Source organism: Sesamum indicum, linkage group LG2 (genome assembly GCF_000512975.1).
Source record: "Sesamum indicum cultivar Zhongzhi No. 13 linkage group LG2, S_indicum_v1.0, whole genome shotgun sequence".
NCBI lineage: Eukaryota > Viridiplantae > Streptophyta > Magnoliopsida > Lamiales > Pedaliaceae > Sesamum > Sesamum indicum.
In genome coordinates, this window is record NC_026146.1 from 15,133,303 (window position 1) to 15,156,241 (window position 22,939).

The 22,939-nt window shown below is 34.7% G+C and overlaps 5 protein-coding genes across 5 annotated transcripts in view; 2 read left to right on the forward strand and 3 right to left on the reverse strand.

The window, feature by feature from the left end:
- Positions 1,552–4,014, forward strand: LOC105156233 (protein C2-DOMAIN ABA-RELATED 7). The gene is made up of 3 exons (XM_011072309.2): positions 1,552–1,794; positions 3,199–3,294; positions 3,409–4,014. The coding sequence occupies exons 1-3, from the start codon at positions 1,687–1,689 to the stop codon at positions 3,706–3,708; spliced, it is 504 nt and encodes a 167-aa protein (XP_011070611.1). The 5' UTR covers positions 1,552–1,686; the 3' UTR covers positions 3,709–4,014.
- Positions 5,641–11,556, forward strand: LOC105156326 (phosphomannomutase/phosphoglucomutase). The gene is made up of 8 exons (XM_020691531.1): positions 5,641–6,054; positions 6,119–6,309; positions 7,125–7,388; positions 9,041–9,557; positions 10,386–10,585; positions 10,698–10,810; positions 11,090–11,230; positions 11,345–11,556. The coding sequence occupies exons 1-8, from the start codon at positions 5,694–5,696 to the stop codon at positions 11,424–11,426; spliced, it is 1,869 nt and encodes a 622-aa protein (XP_020547190.1). The 5' UTR covers positions 5,641–5,693; the 3' UTR covers positions 11,427–11,556.
- LOC105156234 (kirola-like) lies at positions 16,605–18,121 on the reverse strand. Its single transcript, XM_011072310.2, has 2 exons — positions 17,869–18,121; positions 16,605–17,145 (listed from the first exon to the last, which is right to left on the reverse strand). The coding sequence occupies exons 1-2, from the start codon at positions 18,053–18,055 to the stop codon at positions 16,868–16,870; spliced, it is 465 nt and encodes a 154-aa protein (XP_011070612.1). The 5' UTR covers positions 18,056–18,121; the 3' UTR covers positions 16,605–16,867.
- Positions 19,764–20,822, reverse strand: LOC105156235 (kirola-like). Its single transcript, XM_011072311.2, has 2 exons — positions 20,563–20,822; positions 19,764–20,274 (listed from the first exon to the last, which is right to left on the reverse strand). Exons 1-2 carry the CDS (start codon positions 20,747–20,749, stop codon positions 19,997–19,999), a joined length of 465 nt encoding a protein of 154 aa, XP_011070613.1. The 5' UTR covers positions 20,750–20,822; the 3' UTR covers positions 19,764–19,996.
- LOC105156236 (MLP-like protein 28) overlaps positions 22,434–22,939 on the reverse strand; it is a gene marked incomplete in the record, with an annotated part of 926 nt that continues 420 nt past the window's right edge. The window contains 2 exon segments of the mRNA XM_020698270.1: positions 22,434–22,831; positions 22,923–22,939. Of these exon segments, the coding sequence (XP_020553929.1) occupies positions 22,566–22,831; positions 22,923–22,939 (283 nt within the window).

The following is a 22,939-nucleotide window of genomic DNA, read 5'->3' on the forward strand; positions in this document are numbered from 1 at the left end:
ATGAAAAAAACCCCAAGTAGAATATATGTTAATTTATTTTCTATGAAAAAACAATAATAATAAGAATGCAAAATTAAATGATTGGTGATCAAGTGGTCCGAAATTGCGACCCACCAGCCCCAGTAACATGCATGTCCCTACGGCTGCACATGGGTCGCCTACCCTTTTCACCGTCCTTTCACGCACCTTAAAGATTTCATCGCATTTTTTGTTTTTATTTTTTATTTTTGAATAGAAGCTATTACTTATATTCTTTAATATTTGGTTATTATGACAAATAATATTTTCATATGAGTACGTACATACAAAAACTTGTATGAAGCATCAACCTTAGCATTGAGATACGACCACGTTGGGGTGATTTCATGTAAGAAAGCGCCAATTTTGATATGTTGTCCTCCTTATTTGATACTCTGTACCTACCATCTGCCGACTCAACTTGGTCGTGAGTCAATTATAAATATTATAGTGACGTAACAGTGTTTTTATTAAATAAGGCAAATTAATGACGTACTGTATATTCCAGAATCAATTCTTCTTCTTCTTCCTTAAACCATGTTTGGTTTCCGGAAATTTCAATGTTTTTTAACCCAGGTTAGTTGTGGGCCAGCACCACATGCCTTCAATTTTCTTGCAATCAAATGTTCACGTACCAACCCTTATTATCGGAGCACACAGCATCCCCTATTGGCGTAAACACAGTGATGATGAGCTCCAAGGCCCTATTTCGGAAATCGACCCACCAGCCTGACCCATTCCGGCTCAGTCATGACCAAGTAAATTTCGAGATGCCAACCAAGTTGTTTTATGTGTAGTATAACATCAATACAAGTGTTGTAAATTTTCTATAAATTATTTTTTATTAATCATAATAATTAAGTATTATAAGCTCATCATCTCTTTCAAAAAGGGACACAACCCGAATCAGTAGGGGATAGCAACAACTTCATCTTGATTTTGGAATGGGTATATGGACAGATCAACAGCTTCATACAACACCACCCTTCCTCTGGAGATGTATGCTCTTCCAAAATCTATTTTTCACTTTTTATAAATATTTAAGGCTATATTTGTCATTTCACACCTTGGATTATTTTTATATATTAAATAAAATAAACACCCCTTAATATTTATCTTACTAATTCAAGCAAACAAAGTAAACGGGTGACAGGTAATACACACCTAATCTTATTTTATATTTCATTTTAATTTATTCTATAATCCGATTATTCACACAACAAAATAAACGAGGCCTAAATATAAATCAAAGAGAATAAGTATTAAATTATAAAGTGGATAGATAAATATTTGACCCTATGCAGTCCATTGCATGTTCTGTTTTGATAGGAAAATATAAATTTTTGTCTGAATTGTGAATATATTTGGATTACTTAATGAACTTATATTTTCTAGTTAATATAGTATCATATTTTTAATAAAAATACATATCAATAAACATATATATATATATATATATTTAATTATTTTTGAAAAACTGAAAACTGGACGACTTGAAAGAATAGCTTAGTGGGCATTTTGTGGCTATATGGGTGGATATTGTTTCCTTAATTGTTTGTGGGTGTGCGAGCATCCCATTTTCTTATTCACTCCCACAACACACTGCTGTTTTTTTATTTCAAGGGAAAGCGTAGAGAAGGAAGAGGAAACATTGGAAAGTAGTTTGGAATGGATGCTTTGGGTCTTCTGAGAATCCGGGTTCGCAGAGGTATGAATCTTGCTGTCCGTGACACTAGAAGCAGTGATCCTTACGTTGTTATTGAATCCGGCTCTCAGGTCATCTCTCATCTTTCTTAATTCTCTGTTTCCTTTTTTTTCCTATTTCCACTTGATCGCAAGTTCAGACATGAATGAACTGAAAATAGATTAGTGCTGTTTTTGCTCTTTCGATTGTGTTTGTGTTGTATGTGTTCTAATTTTATTTGATGGGCTGTATGATTTTCGGTGGAATTGATGGATTTATGGAGTTTTGGCCTGAAATCTCCACATCGTAAAAGCATTTTAGTTGTTGAGGTATATGGAGTGAATTGTTGTCCGCATCCTCATCAATTTTCTCGAAGAATGATGCTTTACTTTACAATGAATTTAATGCTCTTACATAACCATATATCAGAAAAAAAGAAAAACTATTTACTGAAGTAAATTGATACCCCCCCCCCCCCCCCCCCCCCCTTTCTCTTTCATGGAATTTGGACCTATTAGTTCTTGATTCTAGAGTTTTCCGGACTCAATTTGGGCCCTTGAAGAAGCTTCATTAATGGCTGGACAATTTAAGTAGAGTCTTTGTCATGCTGTCCTTTGGTCCGGTGAGAGAAAAAGAAAAGAAAACTATGACATTTGTTGGAATAATTGAGATTTCTTATGCTCAAACACAGCACTTATGCGCTTTTGGCATCTCAAATAATTTGAGGTTGCAGTTTTTGTTATCCCTTCAAACCAAAATTCCGTCAATTATAACGATGTTACTTATGGAAGGATCAAAACAGATAAAATTTTGATGACAAAAACTGCAGTCTCAAATTATTTGATGATCAAAATCGTATAAATGGTTATGTTTGAGGACCAAAATTGTAATTATCCTGATATTTGTCGGAGAACGTGCTAATTATTTTTTGGGCGTTCTTGATGCCATTTGCTACATTTCCCTTTGTAGTCTGAAAACGATACCCAATGCTCGAAAACGAGACAATTGGTTGGTTGCTGTAGAATTGGCTGAACTCGTTTCGAGCCAGCCAGAATTTTCCCTTTACTTTACAATATTCCACATAATTCACTTCTTCAATTACTCATTTGTAGCGATAGTCGGATGACTGATACACTCTCCAGCTTTAGGACATTCACGATGTTTAACTATCTAATGAGTTGAAATTGTATTACAAGAATTGCCGTTAACTTTTAGTTTGCTTAGGGTTAAATCTACTCTCTCTCTCTCTCTATATATATATATATATATTCTCAATCACTTTCTGAGAAAATGTCTATAAAAGAGAGGTATAAAAGGGACGGCCGACTGTGATCTAGACAAAGAAACCCCATATGATGGTATTGATTGACTCTTTTACGACGTTTCTTGACCACAAATGATATCTTGATATCCAGTTCAGCGCTGGTGCAATATGTTGAATGATGCAGATAGCTTTTAATGTTTGTGTATTCTGATTTTATACATAATTGCTGCAGAGAGTGAAGACCAGAGTTGTCAAAGACAACTGCAACCCTGTCTGGGACGAAGAGCTCACTATTTACGTCAAGGATCTTAATGATCCCATCGTTCTAGTAAGTAATCTTTTTTTTTTTTTTTTTTTTTCCTGCGAATATAAGCTGTCATTTCTAAAGCTAAAGAAAACACCATGCTTCCAGTCTCCAATGATGTTTCTTGTACTTTTTTAGTCTGTTTATGACAAAGACACGTTCACTGGAGATGACAGCATGGGAAACGCTCGTATTGACATCAAACCTTACATAGAATGTCTGAGGATGGGATTGAAAGATCTCGCAGATGGCGCTAGAATTGATAGAGTTGAGCCGAGCAGTGAGAACTGCCTAGCGGATGAGAGCTTTGTCGTCTGGAACAAAGGGAAAATGACTCAAGACATGATTCTCAGGTTGAGAAATGTTGAATGTGGTGAACTAGAGCTCCAAATTGAATGGCTTGATCTTCCAGGTTGCAGCCGAGGCTTCAAGATTTAAGATGGGGAATCATGTTCACAAAGTACATAAATAAAATTGTTGATGGGACGACCATGGTATCATATACGGGTCAGCATGATAAATATGAAACTGTTTCTCGATTAGAACGATGTAGGAATAACATCTTGGATCGTCTCTGTACTCGTTGTTGGCTCAGCTGATTCGACTACTCGTCTGTGTAGTGTAACCAAGTTGCATATAATGTATGTGTTAGAACTGCTGAGTTATTGCTGCTGTAACTTGTAAACTTTTATTGTGCTTTACTGCGAAAAGCATTGGCATTGTTAATAGGTAGAATTACCCAGAGAAAAGACACCCGCGACCTAAAGTGTAATTACACACGCCATTCTTATACCCAATAAAAATGTTAACATTCTTACATCGACACATTCTCCCCCATTCCCAACCCGAAAAAGGCGAAAGAAACCATTAAGAATCCCCCAAAATACCCTTGTTAACTTGGTTAGACATATATTAATGTCTCTGGGGAGTGTTTGTGTGATTACACTAAACTTCAAAGGGGGCGATAGAATAATATTACGTCAAATTACATATTGCCTCTCTGTATTTTCAAAGGAGAATATTCTTATAATTATATCAAACTTCATAACAATGTAAACACCCCCAAACCAACAAAAAAAAGAAAAAAAATGAGAGCCAAGTTTATTTATGCTAATTGTTGCTTTAACCCTTCAGTCTGACCGCCGACATCTTGCATTCTGAAAGAAAAGCTTACATTATGTTTGGATTTGTGTTTTAGTTGTTTTGTTTTGTATTTTGGAAATAGAGAGAGAAAAATAGAGATAAGTAAGTGTGTGTTGAAAATAGATGATATGTTTGGATTTGTGTTTTGGGAAAATTTAAAATATTTTAAAATAAGTTGTGTAGGTTTGATGTTGGGATTTGGGAGACAAAAATCACTGTTCATTGTCAAATCATATATTTTTATATATAAATATGTATATATATTAATATTTATGTTTAAGGTTGTACTTTTGGGAGACAAAAATTACTGTTTATTGTCAAATCATGTCTGTTTTATATTATATATATATATATATATATTATATATAGAAAGTTGAAAAATAGAAAAACACGTAGATAAGGTGTAAAAATACAAAAACAAATATTGAGTGTGTTTTATCTTGTCTCGGGAATTGCGGAGTAACAAATCCAAACAAAGCCTTAATGAGTTGGCTAACCCCTGCCCATTTGGTAATTTACCTGTCCAACACAGTGACATGGACGACATACTTGGTTAAACGATGTGATGCGGCGGAGTTGCTGGCATTCCAGATGCCTGCTGACTTACTACATGACAAGGACTCTAAAGTGCCACGACAGTGTTGACATGTCAACTGAGCTCTCAATGAGTTGGTTGTTATTTCTATAAGTCCCAAAAAATTAGTCTTAATTAATAATTATAAAAAATATTTTGACGATAGTTAAAAAATAACAAATATTTCTGATACTTGTTATTGGAGCCGTTTTATAATGTTATTTGGTAAGGCAAGCTGTATCTCTCTTCTATAATTTCCCCTTTACATAATTACTCCAATTTGTAGTTCTTCACAAGATGTAAGCGTATAATATATAAGATGAATTTAAAGATGAAATAAATATTATTATCAGAAACGAAAAATTTCAATGTCAAGCATATGTATATCTGAACTGGATATTTTGTTGGAATATTCAACACAATCATCGCCCATATATATATATGTATATATATATGCCATTGTGATCTATTAAAATTGAAAGAAAATAAAAATATCACAGGCTGCGATATATTTCAAATAAAACAAGGTAAAAATCTTGCGTGCAATTTTGGAAGCTTGTCTACAGATATTTTTGTCCGAGAAATGATTTGCAAACGTAGGGTTGTCCGACCTTCACTTATAAAAAAAACCTTATCTTCCGCAATTCCTTGTTCCCTGTGTTCAAATTGAAATATCATCTCAGCTCCAGACCGCCAAAAACTTTCCATGGCTTCCCAATCTCTAACTCACCATATTCCCACAAAGACAAACTTCCCATCATTTCAAAAAACGAGACCCTTTCGCTCTAACAACAATCTTATTACGTTCCCATCTTTTTCTACTGCTAAACTCCACCCAGTTCGCGTAGCGTCTTACAACTCTACGTCGACTACTGCAGGGTACAATGATCAAGTGGTGGTGGATGAGGAAATGGACAGGATTAGGCGGCTGCAGAACGGGTCCGACGTGCGTGGGGTGGCGCTGAAGGGCGAGAAGGGGCGGTCCGTGGACCTGACACCGCCGGCGGTGGAGGCGATAGCGGAGAGCTTTGGGGAGTGGGTGGTTAGTGGACTGGAGATAGAAAGAGGTGGAGGGGGGGCGCCGGCCGCGGAGAGCTGAGTGGGTGGTTAGTGGACTGGAGATAGAAAGAGGTGGAGGGGGGGCGCCGGCCAGGGTGTCGCTGGGGAGGGACCCGAGGATTTCTGGCGGGGTATTGAGCGTGGCGGTGTTTGCGGGGCTTGCTCGGGCGGGTTGTGTGGTTTTCGACATGGGACTTGCGACCACGCCGGCTTGCTTCATGAGTACATTGCTGCCTCCGTTTACGTATGACGCCTCTATAATGGTAGGGCGGACTAGCCCTTCCTATATAATCATCCTTGCTATATAGTTGGCATGCATTCAATTCTTTCTCTAGGTACAGAAATTAATACTAATTTTTTTTCTTTATATATAAATCAAATGAACTTTTTTTTTTGTTTTTTCACAGTAGCTATAGGGTATATGTGTGAAGTGAAATACATGATAAAAATACTAGTTCAAATAGATATTATTCACAACTATTTAATTTCTTCAATTAGCAATTATTGCAATTAGTTTTATTCGATTGAGTTTAGTCAATCAGTCCTTTTCAATTCAAGGGAAAAGAAAAAACAATAGTCAACTTTAATTCTTGATATAAAACATTTTGGGTAAATTACATGCATCGCCTATCATGTTAGATTTTTAATTACATACACACCACATACTTTTTATAAAATTATAAATGTGAGGAGTGTCAGTGCAATGTATACAGAAGGGTGTTTTTGTAAGGTTTCGGTATTTTTGCATTACAATTATAATTAAATGTACTTTTGGTCCCGTAAGTTAGGTCATTTGACGTTTTCGTCATTTAACTTTTTAAGATATTATTTTGGTCCTAAATCTTTTTAATTTTTTGTGATTTAGTCTCTTTTTTTTTGGAATTCACCCTACTCGTCGAAAAAATACATTTAATACTTACCACTACAACTCTGATAACATTTTTTAGTCACACGAACAAGGTTTTCCTAATCATTTCCCTGAATTCACCTTTTCTCCAAGAAGGAAAAGAAACCTTTTTTTTTTTTAATCTATAGATAGGAAATCAAGAAATTGAAGAGAAATTGATTTTGGGTACAGATGACAGCATCCCACTTGCCCTACACACGCAATGGCTTGAAATTCTTCACAAAGAAAGGAGGTCTCACATCGCCACAAGTGGAGGAGATTTGCGATAACGCTGCCCGGAAATACGCCAACCGCTTCGCCAAACTGTCGACAGCACTTAGGGTTCCGCCAACCAGAGTCGATTTCATGAGCGCTTATGCTCACCACCTCAGAGATATTATCAAACAAAGAGTCGATCATCCCTTGCATTATGACTCTCCTCTTCAAGGATTTCAGGTTCTCCTTCCATTCATTTTAACCTTTTCTCTACCTACGGGCAAAATTGTGTTTTGATACCATTAAAAAAGGTCAGTTTTATTTTTGGTACCATAAATTTTGCAAGTCGTGTTTTGGTACTATTAAACCAAAAAGTAAACATTTTTTGTACCAACTTAACGGCAGAGCCATATAGGCCTTAACGGCAGTCAATCCTACCATTTTGGCGGGAAAAGTCATGTGAGTCTGGAAAAAAAGAGGAAAAATTGGTTTTTCAATATTTTATAGTGTTTTGGTACTATTAAACCTAAAAATAAGTCTTTTTGGTATCATAAAGTCATGTGCACCGGAAAATAAGTAATAAACACATTCCAAAATAAAAGATAGATTCCATAAATATGAAGTAAAATATATTGGTTATAAATACACGATTTGAGCTAATTGAAACCTGGTTTGACAAAACCCACTTGACAAAATATATAAGATAAAATATGTCAAGTGGGTTTTGTCAAATTTTTGTCAAACCAGGTTTTTAATTAGCTCAAATCGTGTATTTATAACCAATATATTTTGTTTCATGTTTATGAATTCTATTTTTTATTTTGGAATATGTTGTATTACTTATATTGTGCCACACATGATTTTATGAGACCAAAAAGGCTTATTTTTAGGTTTAATGGTACCAAAATAAATATTGAAAGACCAATTTTCTCTTTTTTCTCAAACTCGTGTGACTTTTCCTGCCAAAATTGTGAGGTTGACGGCCGTTAAGGCCCATGTGCACGGCACATGGGCTTTGCCCTTAAGTTGGAACAAAAAATGCTTATTTTTTGGTTTAATAGTACCAAAATTCGAACTTGCAAAATTTGTGGTATCAAAAATAAAACTAATCTTTTTTAATGGTACCAAAACACTATTTTACCCCTCCACCTACTACTTTCATCATCAACCACATATATCAAAATCCACATAAAAAAAAAAACACATATATTAAAAGAAATCTAATTTTTTGTCATCATTAATTACGATAACAAAACGTAAAAATTCATAGTAAATACTAGTTAACTGTAGTTGTACAATAACTGTCAATCATTATTTTCACGGAAAATCAATGCCAAAACTACTAGTTATAACTATGACTTTTTTTTTTTTTTTTGTTTTTGCAATAATTAAAAATCATGAGAAATATTATTCAATCATGATAAATAACATTGATTTTTTATTATGTCTAAGTCGTGCTCATTTATTATAGAGGGAATAATCCATTTTAATTTGTAGAGTGATATTAATATATCCTATAAGTTTGTCTAAAGCCAAGCTCTTCAAATCATCTATTCTACTTTTCCCTCTAGCCAAAAGTCCTTATATATGCTGTACTCGATTGGATTAAATTTCTATTTCAAATTTCTATCGCATTTTTTATTTTATTTAATATATATACTCATAATGAGTATAAATTTTTTTATATAAATAAAATACATGTCCTTATTTCATAACATTTATATGTTAATTGAAATAGACGATATAATAACCTTTGAAATTGAAAATTCCATCACCTATTAGTAGGTGCAGGAAAATGATGTTTTTATCCTTATTTCTAACCCCGACTGCATATTCGGAGTGATGCCCATTCTTTAATTATTCTCTCGTAATCTAAATCATTATCTATGCAGATAATCGTAAATGCTGGAAACGGATCAGGAGGGTTCTTCACATGGGACGTGTTGGACAAGCTGGGTGCAGACACATTCGGCTCTCTCCACCTCAACCCGGACGGAATGTTCCCTAACCACATCCCAAATCCAGAGGACAAAACTGCCATGGCCCTAACACGGGCCGCCGTGCTTGAAAACAAAGCCGATCTCGGCATAGTTTTCGACACGGACGTCGACCGAAGTGGCGTGGTGGATAAACATGGCAACCCTATAAACGGCGACAAGCTTATCGCGCTCATGTCCGCTATTGTGTTGAAGGAGCACCCAAACACGACTATCGTGACCGATGCACGTACTAGCATGGCGTTGACGCGATTTATCACGGACAGAGGAGGGCATCACTGCCTGTACAGGGTTGGATACCGGAATGTGATTGATAAGGGAGTTCAGCTCAACAAGGATGGCATTGAGACCCATCTTATGATGGAAACATCCGGACATGGTGCCCTCAAAGAGAATCACTTTCTTGATGATGGTATATAATTATATATGCCCTTTTAGTTTTGCTAGCATATAGGAAAGACAAAATAATATTTTCGGTCACAAAGGGTAGGGGTCAATATTTTTAATCTTCTACTTACCTGATTCTCAAAATGATTTCAAAATTAGAAAAAATTGAGTTACTTGATCCCATGCTTTACGAAATTTTTAAAATGGTCTTAAAATTTGAAAAGTTCAAAATATTTCGTTTCATAAAATCTCCTAAAACAAAGAACTAAGAGTACTGGACCCCTACCCTATTAGACTACAGGGGTAATTTCGATGTCCGGGGAATTTCCTTGTTACAATCCCTAACTTTAGGTTGGGATGATCAACAAATGATCAATGGGAATACTTTGTATGGGTTAGAGTCCAACAGGGGACAAAATGCTTTTTTTAGTTCAACAAAACAAGCACAAAATTTATTTTGGTATCACAATTATGATAGGTTTTGCTTTTAGTTCAATAAAATTCATAATCATGTATTTTTAGTCCTAAAAAATCATATGCGTTATGGTTTTGGGACTAAATATATGTTATGATTTTGAAACTAAAAAGTCTCAAAATCACATTTTTTGGCACTAAAAAGATGTGATTTTGAGTTTTATGGGATAAAAAACGTCACCTTATATGATTATGATACCAAAATAAATTCTGTCCTTATTTTATGGGATTAGAAAAATATTTTATCGTTCAAAAAAGGTAATTGGGTCACCAATTGATCCCTTTTAAAGTGGGAAAAAAAATCCTCAGTTAGCCGTGTTCTTAGTTTTCGGAGTAAAGTTTTGGGGTTTATGTAATTCTAAAAGTGGGATATTTGCAGGTGCTTATATGGTGGTAAAAATTATCATAGAAATGGTGAGGATGAAACTTGAAGGATCGGAGGAAGGAATTGGAAGCCTAATACAAGACCTTGATGAGCCTCTGGAATCAGTGGAGCTGAGAATGAACATCCTGTCCGAGCCCAGGTTTGCAAAGACAAAAGGCGTCCAAGCTATTGAGGAATTCAGAAATTTCATCGAGGTAAGAAATTTTCAATTACGTCCATGTCCGAGCCAGGTTCTCTCTCTCTCTCATGCCCTAACAGCTCGGATTGGTTAAATCAAGAGAAAAACTCAATTTGTTTTGTCAACAGCAAGGAAGATTAGAAGGGTGGGAACTGGATTCCTGTGGAGATTGTTGGGTAAGTGAAGGGTGCCTTGTGGACTCTAATGACACTCCAGCACCGGTTGACGCCCATATGTACAGGTACCATGCACACAAATACAATCCCAAACCCTGATTCAGCTTTTTATCTAATACGAAACTCGAACAGTACCCTTTCAGACCATGACTAAGTAATTGTGTGAACAAACTCTAAATCACAGTCCACGCACTTATATATATATATATATATATATATATATTCAAAAACTAAAACTAGCCATCGATAACTTATATAATTTGGCCATAAGTAAAAGGGTGTTAGTATAATTATAATTCAGTTCACAGTTGTGAAAATTCGACTCGATTGAAATTATAATCCAGGGCCGAAGTGTCAGAGGCAGAACATGGAGAACATGGGTGGGTACACCTGAGGCAGAGCATCCACAACCCGAATATAGCTGTTAATCTTCAGTCCACAGTTCCAGGGGGTTGCCAGTCCATGGCAAGAGCTCTCAGGGACAAGTAAGCAATCCTTGGAGCTCCACATATGCTGATTACTCCTAATGTCTGAAATTAATTTCCTCGTACGTACTTAAATAGTACCGTTGGATGATATTAACTTGTTGCTGTTGCCAGGTTTCTTGTAGCCAGTGGGTTGGATAAAATCCTTGATATTTCCCAAATTGACAATTACGCAAGTGGAAATGGGAAGCTCTAGTGCAAGAAATAAGCATAAAGTGTAATTAGCAGAAATATAATTGTGCTCAACAGCTTTGTAACATAGTTTGCAATACAGAGTTTGTACAGATATATACTTGTGTGCATATATATCGAGCAAGAACATACGACGTCTTCACTTATTTAATATAGAAGTTCATAAAAACAACGTACTTGTTCATAACATCCAAAAAACCACAACTCGAAACACAATACATCACAAGCAGCAACGACATACATTTCTTTCATCACATGGGGGTTGAAGATGAGTGAACCACTCAAAGACCTCCTTTTATTGAAGAAAAGTCATGCTAACTCAATCAATCGTTGTTGATGAGAGCACACACTCATTAGACATCATTTATTCACTAAAGAAGCATTAGGTCCAAGTGCAACGAAGATCTCAATTGGGGACGAACAAGCAACGAAGCTCAAGTAGTTTGGTGAGAGCACTGAGGAGATCAGGGAGGGCGTGCGGGTGGGGGGCGCACACACTCTTCTTCTCGTACTCGATGCTCCATGTCACCACCTCGTGTTGCCCATTTCTCTCAATACTGAAGGTAACTTAAAAGAGGTGTACACCTCCAGCACACTTCCTTCGACCACCTTGTACGTAATTCATCTCTTTTTCTCGTCTATGGCTTCAATCTTCGCCTTGACCAACTTTTTTCCATCTGTCAACTTATATAACATCAGGATATAAACAAAGATTCGGACAGATTCGAACAATACTGTCCTTGTAAAATATCTTATACTAAGTGATTCGAGTCGAAATCCTCCCGACCTCCTTGATCGGGCGAACTGGTCCTCCAAGTGGTTTGAGGTCACTACCTCTCCCAAACTAGTGATTGAGCCCTAAGAAAAGAATCAGATCGTTAAGCTTGTTGGAGTGACACCCAGCTAGGACCCTCCGATGCTTAACTCAGTGTTTGATTTTGAGGTCATTAAAGTAAGTTGCATGCGAGCTGATGAGCCGAAGCGACCATAAAGTAAAGAGGGGTAAAGTGAACGTACCATTAATACACTGACTATGGAGTATTTATAGAGAAAGGCTGGGGGCCTGGTTGGCCCAATGGGCGTTTTCCACGTGTCTCGAGTTGCTGGGTTGCGAGCCGACCAGGTAAAAAATGCACGGATCCTTCTGGTAAAATTGTAATTTTGTGCCATTTCAGGAGTAAAATAGTCTTTTTCATACAAATTAGGGTTTTTCTTATCACTAAAATGTTTGAAAATTTATATAAATTTTCTTTTGAAACTGTAAAAATAAAATTCAGAACTTTATAAACTTTTTCTTTTTTTAAAGAAAAAGGTAATCAAGAAGTTCCTAATTTAAGTTTAAGATTTTTACAAACTCTCCTTTAGTTTTAATCATTATTAGTTGATCTGCACCCGATTTCCGTGAGCATATAAAAAATTATAGTATGAGATGAATAATTTTTTTAGAAAAGATATAAAACGTAGTGGGATGGTGAAAAAGAAAAAAGTATATGAGAAAATAGAAATGTGGGGGTAAAGTAAGGAAAAAAGAGGGGAAAAGGGGGAAAGGGAGGGGGTTGGAGCGAGGTCTTGGAGAGGGAGACGGGGTGGTGGGGCGCAAGGGGAGTGCTCACTATGGTTGTCGGCAGCGAGGAAGAAGGTGTGTGTATGTATATATATAAATATTATTTTTATTAATAATATATTTATACATTAATATAATTAATATATAAAATAATACTTTATTGATTAAAAATCATCTCCAAGACGCAGAGGGGGCGCATATAATGCACTATGGGGTATAGTAGGGTATTTTGTTCTATTTATAAAAATATAAAAAAGTAAATTACTGTACTTTTTTTCCTCCACATGGAGTATTTGCACATTTCTCCTAACACATAAGGGTAAATTACATTTTTTTCAAATATTTAGTCAGCTTATTGTTAGAATAAAATGTTATGTTTTATTTATAAGCTCAAAACAATATATATAATTACAACTTTACGAGCTTATCATTCTTTTTAAATAAAATAAATCAGATTGATTTTCTTAGATATGGGACGGCCTATTATAATAATCTTATTTTTAATAAAAAAATAATAATTACGTAATTACAATAACATCTTAATAAATTAGATGGACATACCTAAAGTATACTTGGAGCTGAAGACAGAACCAACAGCTCCCCACTGCCCAGCAACCAATCAACACTATGAACGATTTGGGGGCAGATGTTGGTCATGTCGGAAAGTTTGTACCTACACAGCTCAAAGAAGAGATCCCCGTCTGACTTTATGTTTGTTCTAGAAATAAGTTTGTTGAAAGTTCTGCTTGTACTTATCAAGTTCTGCTCGTATTTATCCTTTTGTTCTCAATATTTGTTTTTATTAGTATTCCAGTATTTAATTTTTATTGAGTCTGTTGCCAACTAGAGTTCAAAGTGAGTTAGTTTTCTTCTTTAGCTAGAACTCTATTCTTTATATATAGTCTCACATCTCTCTAATTTTAGAACGAGAGAGTTTAGATGAATAAATGACTTGAGTTTTTAGATGAATAAAGCCTAGTTTTTCCTTCTCTAATTTATTTCCATGAATATACTCTGTTTCCCACACATCAAATTTTAACATGGTATCAAAGCGGGTTTCTCAAAAAAAAAAAAAAAAAAGAAGAAGAAGAAGAAGAGAGAAAAAGAGAACCTTTTGAAACCCTAGCACGCTGCCGCTGACGTACTTGCTCGCTACTTTGAAATCCTAGTATGCCGTCTTTGGCATACTTGCTCGCTGCCTTTAAAACTCTAGAGCGCCGCCGCATGAAACTACATTCATTGATGGAACTTCGACAATGAACGTTGATGATCTCCTTCTTCCTTCTCTGAAATTCGTCTATGAGCCTTTGTGGCTTTGAATATTGGTAGAGCCTTTGTGGCTTTGAATATTGATAGACCTTTGTGGTTCTATAGCCTTTGTGGCTTTGAATATTGGTAGAGCCTTTGTGGTTCTATGAGTCTTTATGGCTTTGAATATTGGTAGGGCCTTTGTGGTTTTATGAGCCTTTGTAGCTTTGAATATTGGTGGAGCTTTTATGTTCCATAAGCCTTTGTGGCTTTGAATATTGGTGGAGCCTTTATGGTTCTATAAGCTTTTGTGGCTTTGAGTGATTTGTGCAACTGTGAAGTGGTTGTGGCATTTGGTCTTAGTAGGCCTTGGGTTTTAAGGCTCCTAAGCCTTCATTCTGTTCTATGTCTCCGTTCCGCTACCCATTCCCTTTTGATGCAATAACAATGCTGCCATCCTGATACATCCTATTGCTGACTTCGGACAATTCCTTTGCAAGCTGGAGCCGAGGAAGCTGTTGAAAGTTCTGCTTGTACTTATCAAGTTCTGCTCGTACTTATCCTTTTGTTCTCAATATTTGTTTTTATTAGTATTTCAATATTTAATTTTTGTTGAGTCTGTTACCAACTAGAGTTCAAAGTGAGTTAGTTTTCTTCTTTAGCTAGAACTCTATTCTTTATATATAATCTCACATCTCTGTAACTTTAGAACGAGAGAGTTTAGATGAATAAAGGACTTGAGTTTTTATATGAATAAAGCCTAGTTTTTCCTTCTCTAATTTATTGCCATGAATATACTCTGTTTCCCACACATCAAATTTAACAAAGCTTCCATTTAGCGCCATCTCTTCAACACGATTTATACAATTGTATATAAGTCGAGAAATAATATGAATTATGTTTTGCAAGAAACGCCTGATACCACTAGCTAAAAGCCCTGTGTTTAGATACTCGTCTCGGAGATATGGTATCTAAATTTTTTAAGTTGTTAGACTTCTTTTCTAGTTAAATAATATGTATATCCTAGTGGTGTGGTTGTTCACGCGAAATATTAACACGTGTTTTTTAATTTTTCAATATTAAATTTTTTTAAAGGAGTTCAATTTTCAAGGTGGAAGTTTGAAGGCCAAAATATTATTAAACTACAATTGTTAATATCTTTTTTTGTTTATTAAAATCCAATTAATTATATTTTAACAATAAAAAATATTAGTAACTAACATGATAAAAGTAAATTTTTATATCATGAACAATATGGATTATGATGGTGGATGTTAGGATTTGGGAAGAGAAGAGTGATCATTATTGTTAGGTGTCCAATTAACCTTTAACTTTCGTATATTATAGCCTTTACTTTTTGAACTCATAAAAGGCACATTATGGGCTGGTACTTTAAATGATTTTGATTCGGGTTGTAGATCGTTGTTCGTCTCGCGTCTTTAGAATAGTGTTGAGATTTGAGAAAAGATTAGATTGTTAAGCTTGTTGAGAGGTCTCCTACTAAAATTTTTTAATGCCTAAGTTAGTAATGTGGTCGAGATAGAAGAAAGTAATCTCAATATTTTTGGTGCAAGCGTCAATGTAATGTCTTGTCATAAATGAAGTATAAATGGTGTATTTATAGGGTTCGAAAGAGCTCACTTGCTTGTGTCACGTGTCATGATTTCGCCTTATGTGTTGTCAGATAAATCAATGGCTCTCAATAGTGAGTCATCGGAGCCGAGTCGCTCAAACAGGTCGGGTTGAGTGACTTGACCTAAATTGAGAGGGAGTGAATTTTTAGCATAACTTTGTAATAGACACTAATTTTTAGTGGAACTTATGTCATTTTTAAAGTAGATATGACATACACTATCAGATTTGAAGGGTCAATGTGAAGAAAAATTAAAATTGATACATATAGTAAGGGGTACAGAAATACTCATCATCGTAATTAATTCCCACATGTCAAAATAAATAAATAAAAACACAAAACATTCGAATAGACAGCACAATTGTTCTTACCAAAGAAAGCAATATTCTTGGCAAGATTTAAAAATGTAAGCATCGAACTGATATAATTGAGCGTACGTAGTGATAATTTGATTGTGAAAGGGGATTGCCCACTGGTCAGAATCCCATTCCCAGCACCTTATAGAAAGTGGAGAGCAGAACAAGAATCATGTCTTCACAAGAAAAACAAAAAAATATTGAGCAAATTCCCGGTTGATGGAGTTGTCAAATTACGTTTGCTTATTATTATTATTATTATTATTTTAAATTATATTTACACTATTTAATATATAGTCTATTTACATAAATTATTCTTGTCTTTTGTCCAACAAATAAAATTGCATTGCTATAATATGTTTTCTCAAGAAAATAATCGGATCAACAAGTACACCAACAATCATTTTAATTAATACATGTATACATTTGTGGTCTTACACCCACTTTTCTCGATAATCCAACTCGTCCGCACATAATTGCGACATGATCGATCACACTTACAACAAAGAAAATAAGGTGGGAAATTATTCATTAATCACATAGTACAGTAATTTATATCCCAGCTGGAGTGAATACATATATGGCGATGACATATATAATTAGGTGGAGATGGAAATTGCATCAAAGTATATATATATATATGTTTAATTGGGGAGGAGCATGTAGTGGCGCTCAATTTCTTGGGTGGCATTGGAGCAGAAATCCAGGAACTTCGAGGGTTCGGGCACAGACTCATTCTTCTTCTCGTACTCTATGGTCCATGTCACCACGTTGTCTAATTCCCCTTTGCTGTCTACACAAAAAGTAACTTTGAATGTGTTGTACGCCACCATCAAATCTCCTTCAATCACTTTGTACGTAATCGATCTTTTTTCCTCGTCCACGGCCTCAATCACCACCTTGGCAACAAACTTCTCCCCATCTGTCAATTTAAATGTTTTTATTCGGACTTACATAGTAATACAATGCGATCGCACAACTTATAAAGCTTTTAAAACATCTTATAAGATATTATAGAATATTGAATGGAATTATAGAAAATTAGCTTTTTAAATCCGAATAAGAATGTGTATTACGTTTTCTAATGTCTTTACATAGGATTATTAAAACGAAAGTTTTATTTTTTCCAGTGGCCCTTACAACACCAACAAGATCGTTCCAAAAATCATAGTAAATTTATAGCGGTAAAAAATTTGTACTGATGTTTGTAACAGTCACGGCAAATTATATATTTGGAACGATCTCTCAATCAGGTTTTGGAATGGTGAGTTTTCATAGAACTAGAAGCGGTTCCAAATTTTATAACAATTCGAAAAGTCGTTTCACATTGTAACCATTAAATTTTTGTAACGTAACGTCGGCAAATGTTTCCCGTTCCAAAGTTGCTACAAAGGCAGTCCATATTTGGCCGCTGAAAAGCCATAAAAAATCCCGCATTTTTTCTTTTTGTAGTGAGACTTATTTGCAGAAATAAGGAGATTGTTCATAAATTACTTTCAAAATCTTGATAATTTTTTCTCAATTGTGACTAATATCTCATGACCTTTTTCCTGAACAGGATTGTCATTTTCTAAGTAAGATGCGCTCTTGTACTTAAATAAAATCATGACAAAAAAAAGGGAGGGGGTAGGGTATGTTGATGTACCTGCGGTGAAGTTGGAGGTGATGACAGAACCAACAGTTCCCCACTGCCCATCAACCAAATTAAGAGTTTGAATCTTTTGGGGGCAGATGTTCATGGTATGGTGAAGTTTGTATTTAAACAGATGAAAGAAGAGACCTCCGTCGGCCTTGATGCTTATTTGGCTAACCAGCTTACCATCAAGCCCCATGATCTCTTCTTACAAATTACGTCGTATAAGTAGACAAATAATGTGAATATGTATATGTTGCAAGAAATGGTGATCCAACCTACTGTTCTTTATATACTGCTGCTGCTCATGAATGGAATCTCAACTTTTGAAGTTGCTGGACTACTGACATGCTTGTCCTATCTACTGTGCAATTTGTAGATTCCTTTAAATTTACATATATACGTATGCTAGTGTGTGTGTAGATAGACGTAGATTTACAGAATGAGTAATAAGTATTATTAATTGTCAGATAGTATTATTATACGGATGAAAAGAAAAGATAAGATGATAATTAAGTCGGAACATATTATATATAACACACAACTGAAAAAATAAAAAATTCCATCATATATATATATATATATATATTGTCCATATCACACAATAATGTCACATTAGGAATCCGATTTGTTTGTGGATATGTCTTTAGTCGTTTTTGGAGGGCCTCCACGAGCATCTTTGATTTTGTTTTCCTTTGTTCCAATGGGAAAAAGAAGGAATTGAAAAGTAAAATAGAAAGAATTATCCTCCCCTCCGAGTGGGTGAAATTGTTGGATTCATAACTCAAAAGGTTCGGATAGATCTCTTTCACTACCAAACAAAAAAAAAAAAATATTATTATTGAATACAATATCAATTGTTATGGCTAAAATTTATGGTAACTGGCTATTATTAATTACGGTTACATAAAATCGATGCAAAAAATTATTTTTTTTATCATTAAAAAATTATTTGTCACATTTAAGAGTTATAGTAAAAATATAAAAGTAATGGTAAATGTTTTAGCCATCATCGTAAAAACTACGGCCAACAAACCGTTGCTTGGCCATGGTCATAACTACTTGCTACGAGTTTAATGTTATTAACCATGACAATAAACCATGGTTAAAACCCTAACCCTATTTCCCGAGCCTTGGTTCTCCGCATTTTTCTGATGTTGGTTTCCCTCCGCCGTTTCTCGATTCTCCCTTCACCGCCTCTTTTTCTCTATCATCACCTCCGACAATAAATGGATTGTCACTATGTATCTGATTTCATTCTGGTTTTTAAATAACCTGATAACTCCTCTTCTCTCTGATCTCCTTCTCTGTGCTTTAAAATTTTTCGTGAACAAAACCTTTGTGGTTGATTGATCTAGTGTAGATCTTTGCCTTTGTCGCCCTGGGTTAATTAATAGCCTTTGTGGCTCTATGTTTCTAAGCAACCGTGAGTTAGAGTTGCAGGCCTTTTTGGCATTTGGGTTTATAGTATTTGGAACTAGCTTTCTAAGCCTATTTTCTGTGAATCTGTTTTGATCTCTAATAGTTTCTTGTAAATATTTGTTTATCTCTTTAGATCTGTAAAATATCTCTTATTTTTTCTTCTTGTATTTCTTAATCTGTAGTGTTGATGTATAAGGGGTTTTTCGAACTCATTCTATTCTGTAATAGTTGATAGATTTTTTCTTTGATTGGGCTTGGAATTTTTTGAGAGTGATACCCAACATGAGCAAATTCCTGGTTGATGGAGTGGTGAAATTACGTTAGATTATTATTATTATTAATGTTTTTGAGTAATTATATTAACATTATCTAATATATAATCTATTTACACAAATTATTAGTCTTTTGTCCAACACATAAAATTACATCGCTTTGATATTTTTCATCAAGAAAATGATACGATCAACAATCACACCAACAATCAATTTAATTAAACCCTGTATATGTATTAATATTTGTGGTCTTACACCCACTCGATAATCCAACTCGTCCACACATAATTGCGACGTGATCAAACTTACAACAAAGAAAATAAGGTGGGAATTATTCATTAATCACACAGTACATAATTTATTTATGTCCCAGCTGGAGTAGATATATATATGGCAATGACATTAAGGTGTAGATGGACATTGCATCAAAGTATTTATATATATGTTTAATTAGGGACGAGAATGTAGTGGCGCTCAATTTCTTGGGTAGCACTGCGGCAGATATCCAGGAACGTCGAGGGTTCAGGCACAGACTCATTCTTCTTCTCGTACTCTATGGTCCATGTCACCACGTTGTCTAATTCCCCCTTGCTGTCAATACTGAAACTGAGTTTGAATGTGTTGTACGCCGCCATCAGATCTCCTTCAATCAGTTTGTACGTGATTGATCTCTTTTCCTCGTCCACGGCCTCAATTATCTCCTTTGCAGTAAAAGAAGCCCCATCTGCCAATTGTTCATCTCAGTCTTGTTACTGAAGTTATGTAATAACAGAACATAAACAAACATCGGAACAGACTAAGACAGAGGTTTGTTCAAAACATCTTATAAAATTTTTCCGGAATTGCTTATATGCAAACACTTCAAGTGTTTATATGCAAAAAAGACCTCTGTATGTAATCTTATTATATGCAAACACTTCAAGTGTTTATCTTTAGAACAGGATTCTGATGATCCAAAAACATATGGTAAGATCATAGAAAAGATCGAAAGGGCAGCATGTTGATGATGTACCTTGGGTGTACTTCCAGGAGATGACAGAACCAACAGTTCCCCACTGCCCAGCAATCAACTTAACACTTTGAACCATTTGGGGGCAGATGTTTGTGATGTGGTGAAGTTTGTGTTTGAACAGATGAAAGAAGATATCTCCGTCGGCCTTGATGCTTATTTGGGTAACCAGCTTTCCATGAAGCCCCATGATATCTTCTTACAAATTATGTCGTACAAGTAGACAAGTAATGTAACTATGTATGTGTTGCAAGAAATGCTGATCCAACCTGCGTTCTTTATATACTGCTGGTGCTCATGGATGGAATCTCAACTTATTAGTTGCTGGACTAGTGTTCTTAAAAGCTACATGTGTGCAATTTGTAGATTCGTTTAAATTTACATATATATGTGAGCGTCTGCTTTAGATCGGCTTAATTGCATTTACTACTTTATATATTAGGGAATGATAATTTAAAGACTCTAGCTACAGAAATGGCAAATTATAACTCACAATTTAATATTTTTTAGCAATTAGGTGACAATTTAATACCCGAAATTCATTAGTTTTAGTTTGTGCAATTTCATGACTTCTTTTGTTCTATGTATCAGCTAAATGATATGTATTAGTACATTGTTTTTGCTTGGTAAATGACTTGTATTTATAATGACAATTTGATTAATTTGTAAATATATAAACTAATTAACACCTATGATTCATGGACACAAGCACGATACGACAAGAATCCGGTGATACAAAAAAAATTGAAAAAATTACGACCTTACACAGCACTAACACGACTATACATAATATATTTTTAATTTCTAATAAAATTAAAATATCAAATAAAACATAAAATAAGTATGTCTTACATTTAAATTTTTAAACAAATGTGGCTTCAAAAATATACATAATAAATTTATTTTAAAAAGTACGCAATAAAAATTTTCTAACAATCCAAATTAGTTAAATCATTGTACTTGAATTTTTAGTATCATCCCAAAACTTTTCATTTCACATGAATGAATTAATTCTTTTTCTTTTTTTAAGCTCAAAACACTTTTTTTTTTCATTTTAAAGATAGCCCAATAATTTTTGAAAGTATCAAAAGAAAATCTAAAAACATATCAAAAAGATGTGGGACACGGTTGTGGCGTGTTCGAGACCATGTTCTTTTTAGTTATTTTTATATTTTTGGACATGCGAATGCTGTGTACAACACGCGTTTGAATCATTTCGTGTCCGACGCTGTGCTGAGTAATTTTTTGAAGTGTCCATTCGTTATAGATTGACACTGTATAAAAAATAAAAAAATAAGTACCAATATAAATTATTTATGATAGTATAATAATATTTAGACTAAAGATGATACGATTTTGGCTTTACAAAAGAAGACACCAAAATATTGTTCATAAAATTGAATTACAAACTTACAATTCAACAATATGGGTTTAAATTTTTTTATAAAAGGATTTGTATTAAAATTTGGATGTATGCGTAAAAAAAGAAAAATTAAGAAAAGAAAACGAGGAGTCCATGTTGAGAGAAAAACAAAAAGATACACTTTTAAATTCTTTTAGAATTTGTTTGGATAATTTTACACATAAAATGTTTTAAATTTTGTTATTTTAAATTTAAATTATATATTACTGAATAAGAATAAATTTTAAATTTTTTTAATAAAAAATTATTTGAAATCAATTTTTTCAATTCTTTTATCAAATCCTAATCTATCAATCCCATTCAAGTACAGATTAAAACGTTGTGTATATATGACATGAAGAATCATTATACTCTTTGTGGATATGTATTGTGTCGCCTTCGGAGAGCCTCCATGAGCATCTTTGAATTTGTTTTCCTCTCAATGGGGAATAAAGAGGAATTGAAAGAAAACTAAAAAGAATTATCCTCCCCTCCAAGTGGGGGAAATTATTATATAGCAAGCGTGTACATGATCGGTCACTTTTCTTGAATTGTATATCAATCATATGACAAGTCTATTAAGCTTATTGTATAATTGGGTAACCTATGCTTTGAGAAGGAAAGCATCAACCTCCCTGGACAAATTCACCAGAAACTCAAGATGAGAATGTGGATGGGGCACATCTTCACTTGCTTTCTCATACTCAACACTCCATGTTACTATGTTCCTCTCACCCTTGCCCGTGGCCCGAAATGTGGCTCTGAAAGAATTGAAGTATTTCGTGACTTCTCCACCGATGAGCTCAAATGTGATCGACTTGTTCTCTTCATCGACAGCAACGATCTTGTCTTTAGCAACCACAGCGACACCTGAAACAAAACTTTCAAGAGCGGGCACTTGGAGTGGTGCAAAAATGTACAAAAAGTTAACAAATTAGGTCGAGTTTGAGATGAACGTTACCCATGACGTAAGTCCAA

Excerpts from the sequence above, each read along its gene's own strand:
- LOC105156326 (XM_020691531.1), top strand. The coding sequence starts at position 5,694 with ATGGCTTCCCAATCTCTAACTCACCATATTCCCACAAAGACAAACTTC. Across the intron at positions 7,389-9,040 it reads CTCCTCTTCAAGGATTTCAG|ATAATCGTAAATGCTGGAAA; the intron begins GTTCTCCTTCCA and ends TTATCTATGCAG. Across the intron at positions 10,586-10,697 it reads AATTCAGAAATTTCATCGAG|CAAGGAAGATTAGAAGGGTG; the intron begins GTAAGAAATTTT and ends TTTTGTCAACAG.
- LOC105156235 (XM_011072311.2), bottom strand. The coding sequence starts at position 20,749 with ATGGGGCTTCATGGAAAGCTGGTTACCCAAATAAGCATCAAGGCCGAC. Across the intron at positions 20,275-20,562 it reads CTCCTGGAAGTACACCCAAG|ATGGGGCTTCTTTTACTGCA; the intron begins GTACATCATCAA and ends AACAATTGGCAG.
- LOC105156234 (XM_011072310.2), bottom strand. The coding sequence starts at position 18,055 with ATGGGGCTTGATGGTAAGCTGGTTAGCCAAATAAGCATCAAGGCCGAC. Across the intron at positions 17,146-17,868 it reads CACCTCCAACTTCACCGCAG|ATGGGGAGAAGTTTGTTGCC; the intron begins GTACATCAACAT and ends TTAAATTGACAG.
- LOC105156233 (XM_011072309.2), top strand. The coding sequence starts at position 1,687 with ATGGATGCTTTGGGTCTTCTGAGAATCCGGGTTCGCAGAGGTATGAAT. Across the intron at positions 1,795-3,198 it reads TTATTGAATCCGGCTCTCAG|AGAGTGAAGACCAGAGTTGT; the intron begins GTCATCTCTCAT and ends TAATTGCTGCAG. Across the intron at positions 3,295-3,408 it reads TTAATGATCCCATCGTTCTA|TCTGTTTATGACAAAGACAC; the intron begins GTAAGTAATCTT and ends GTACTTTTTTAG.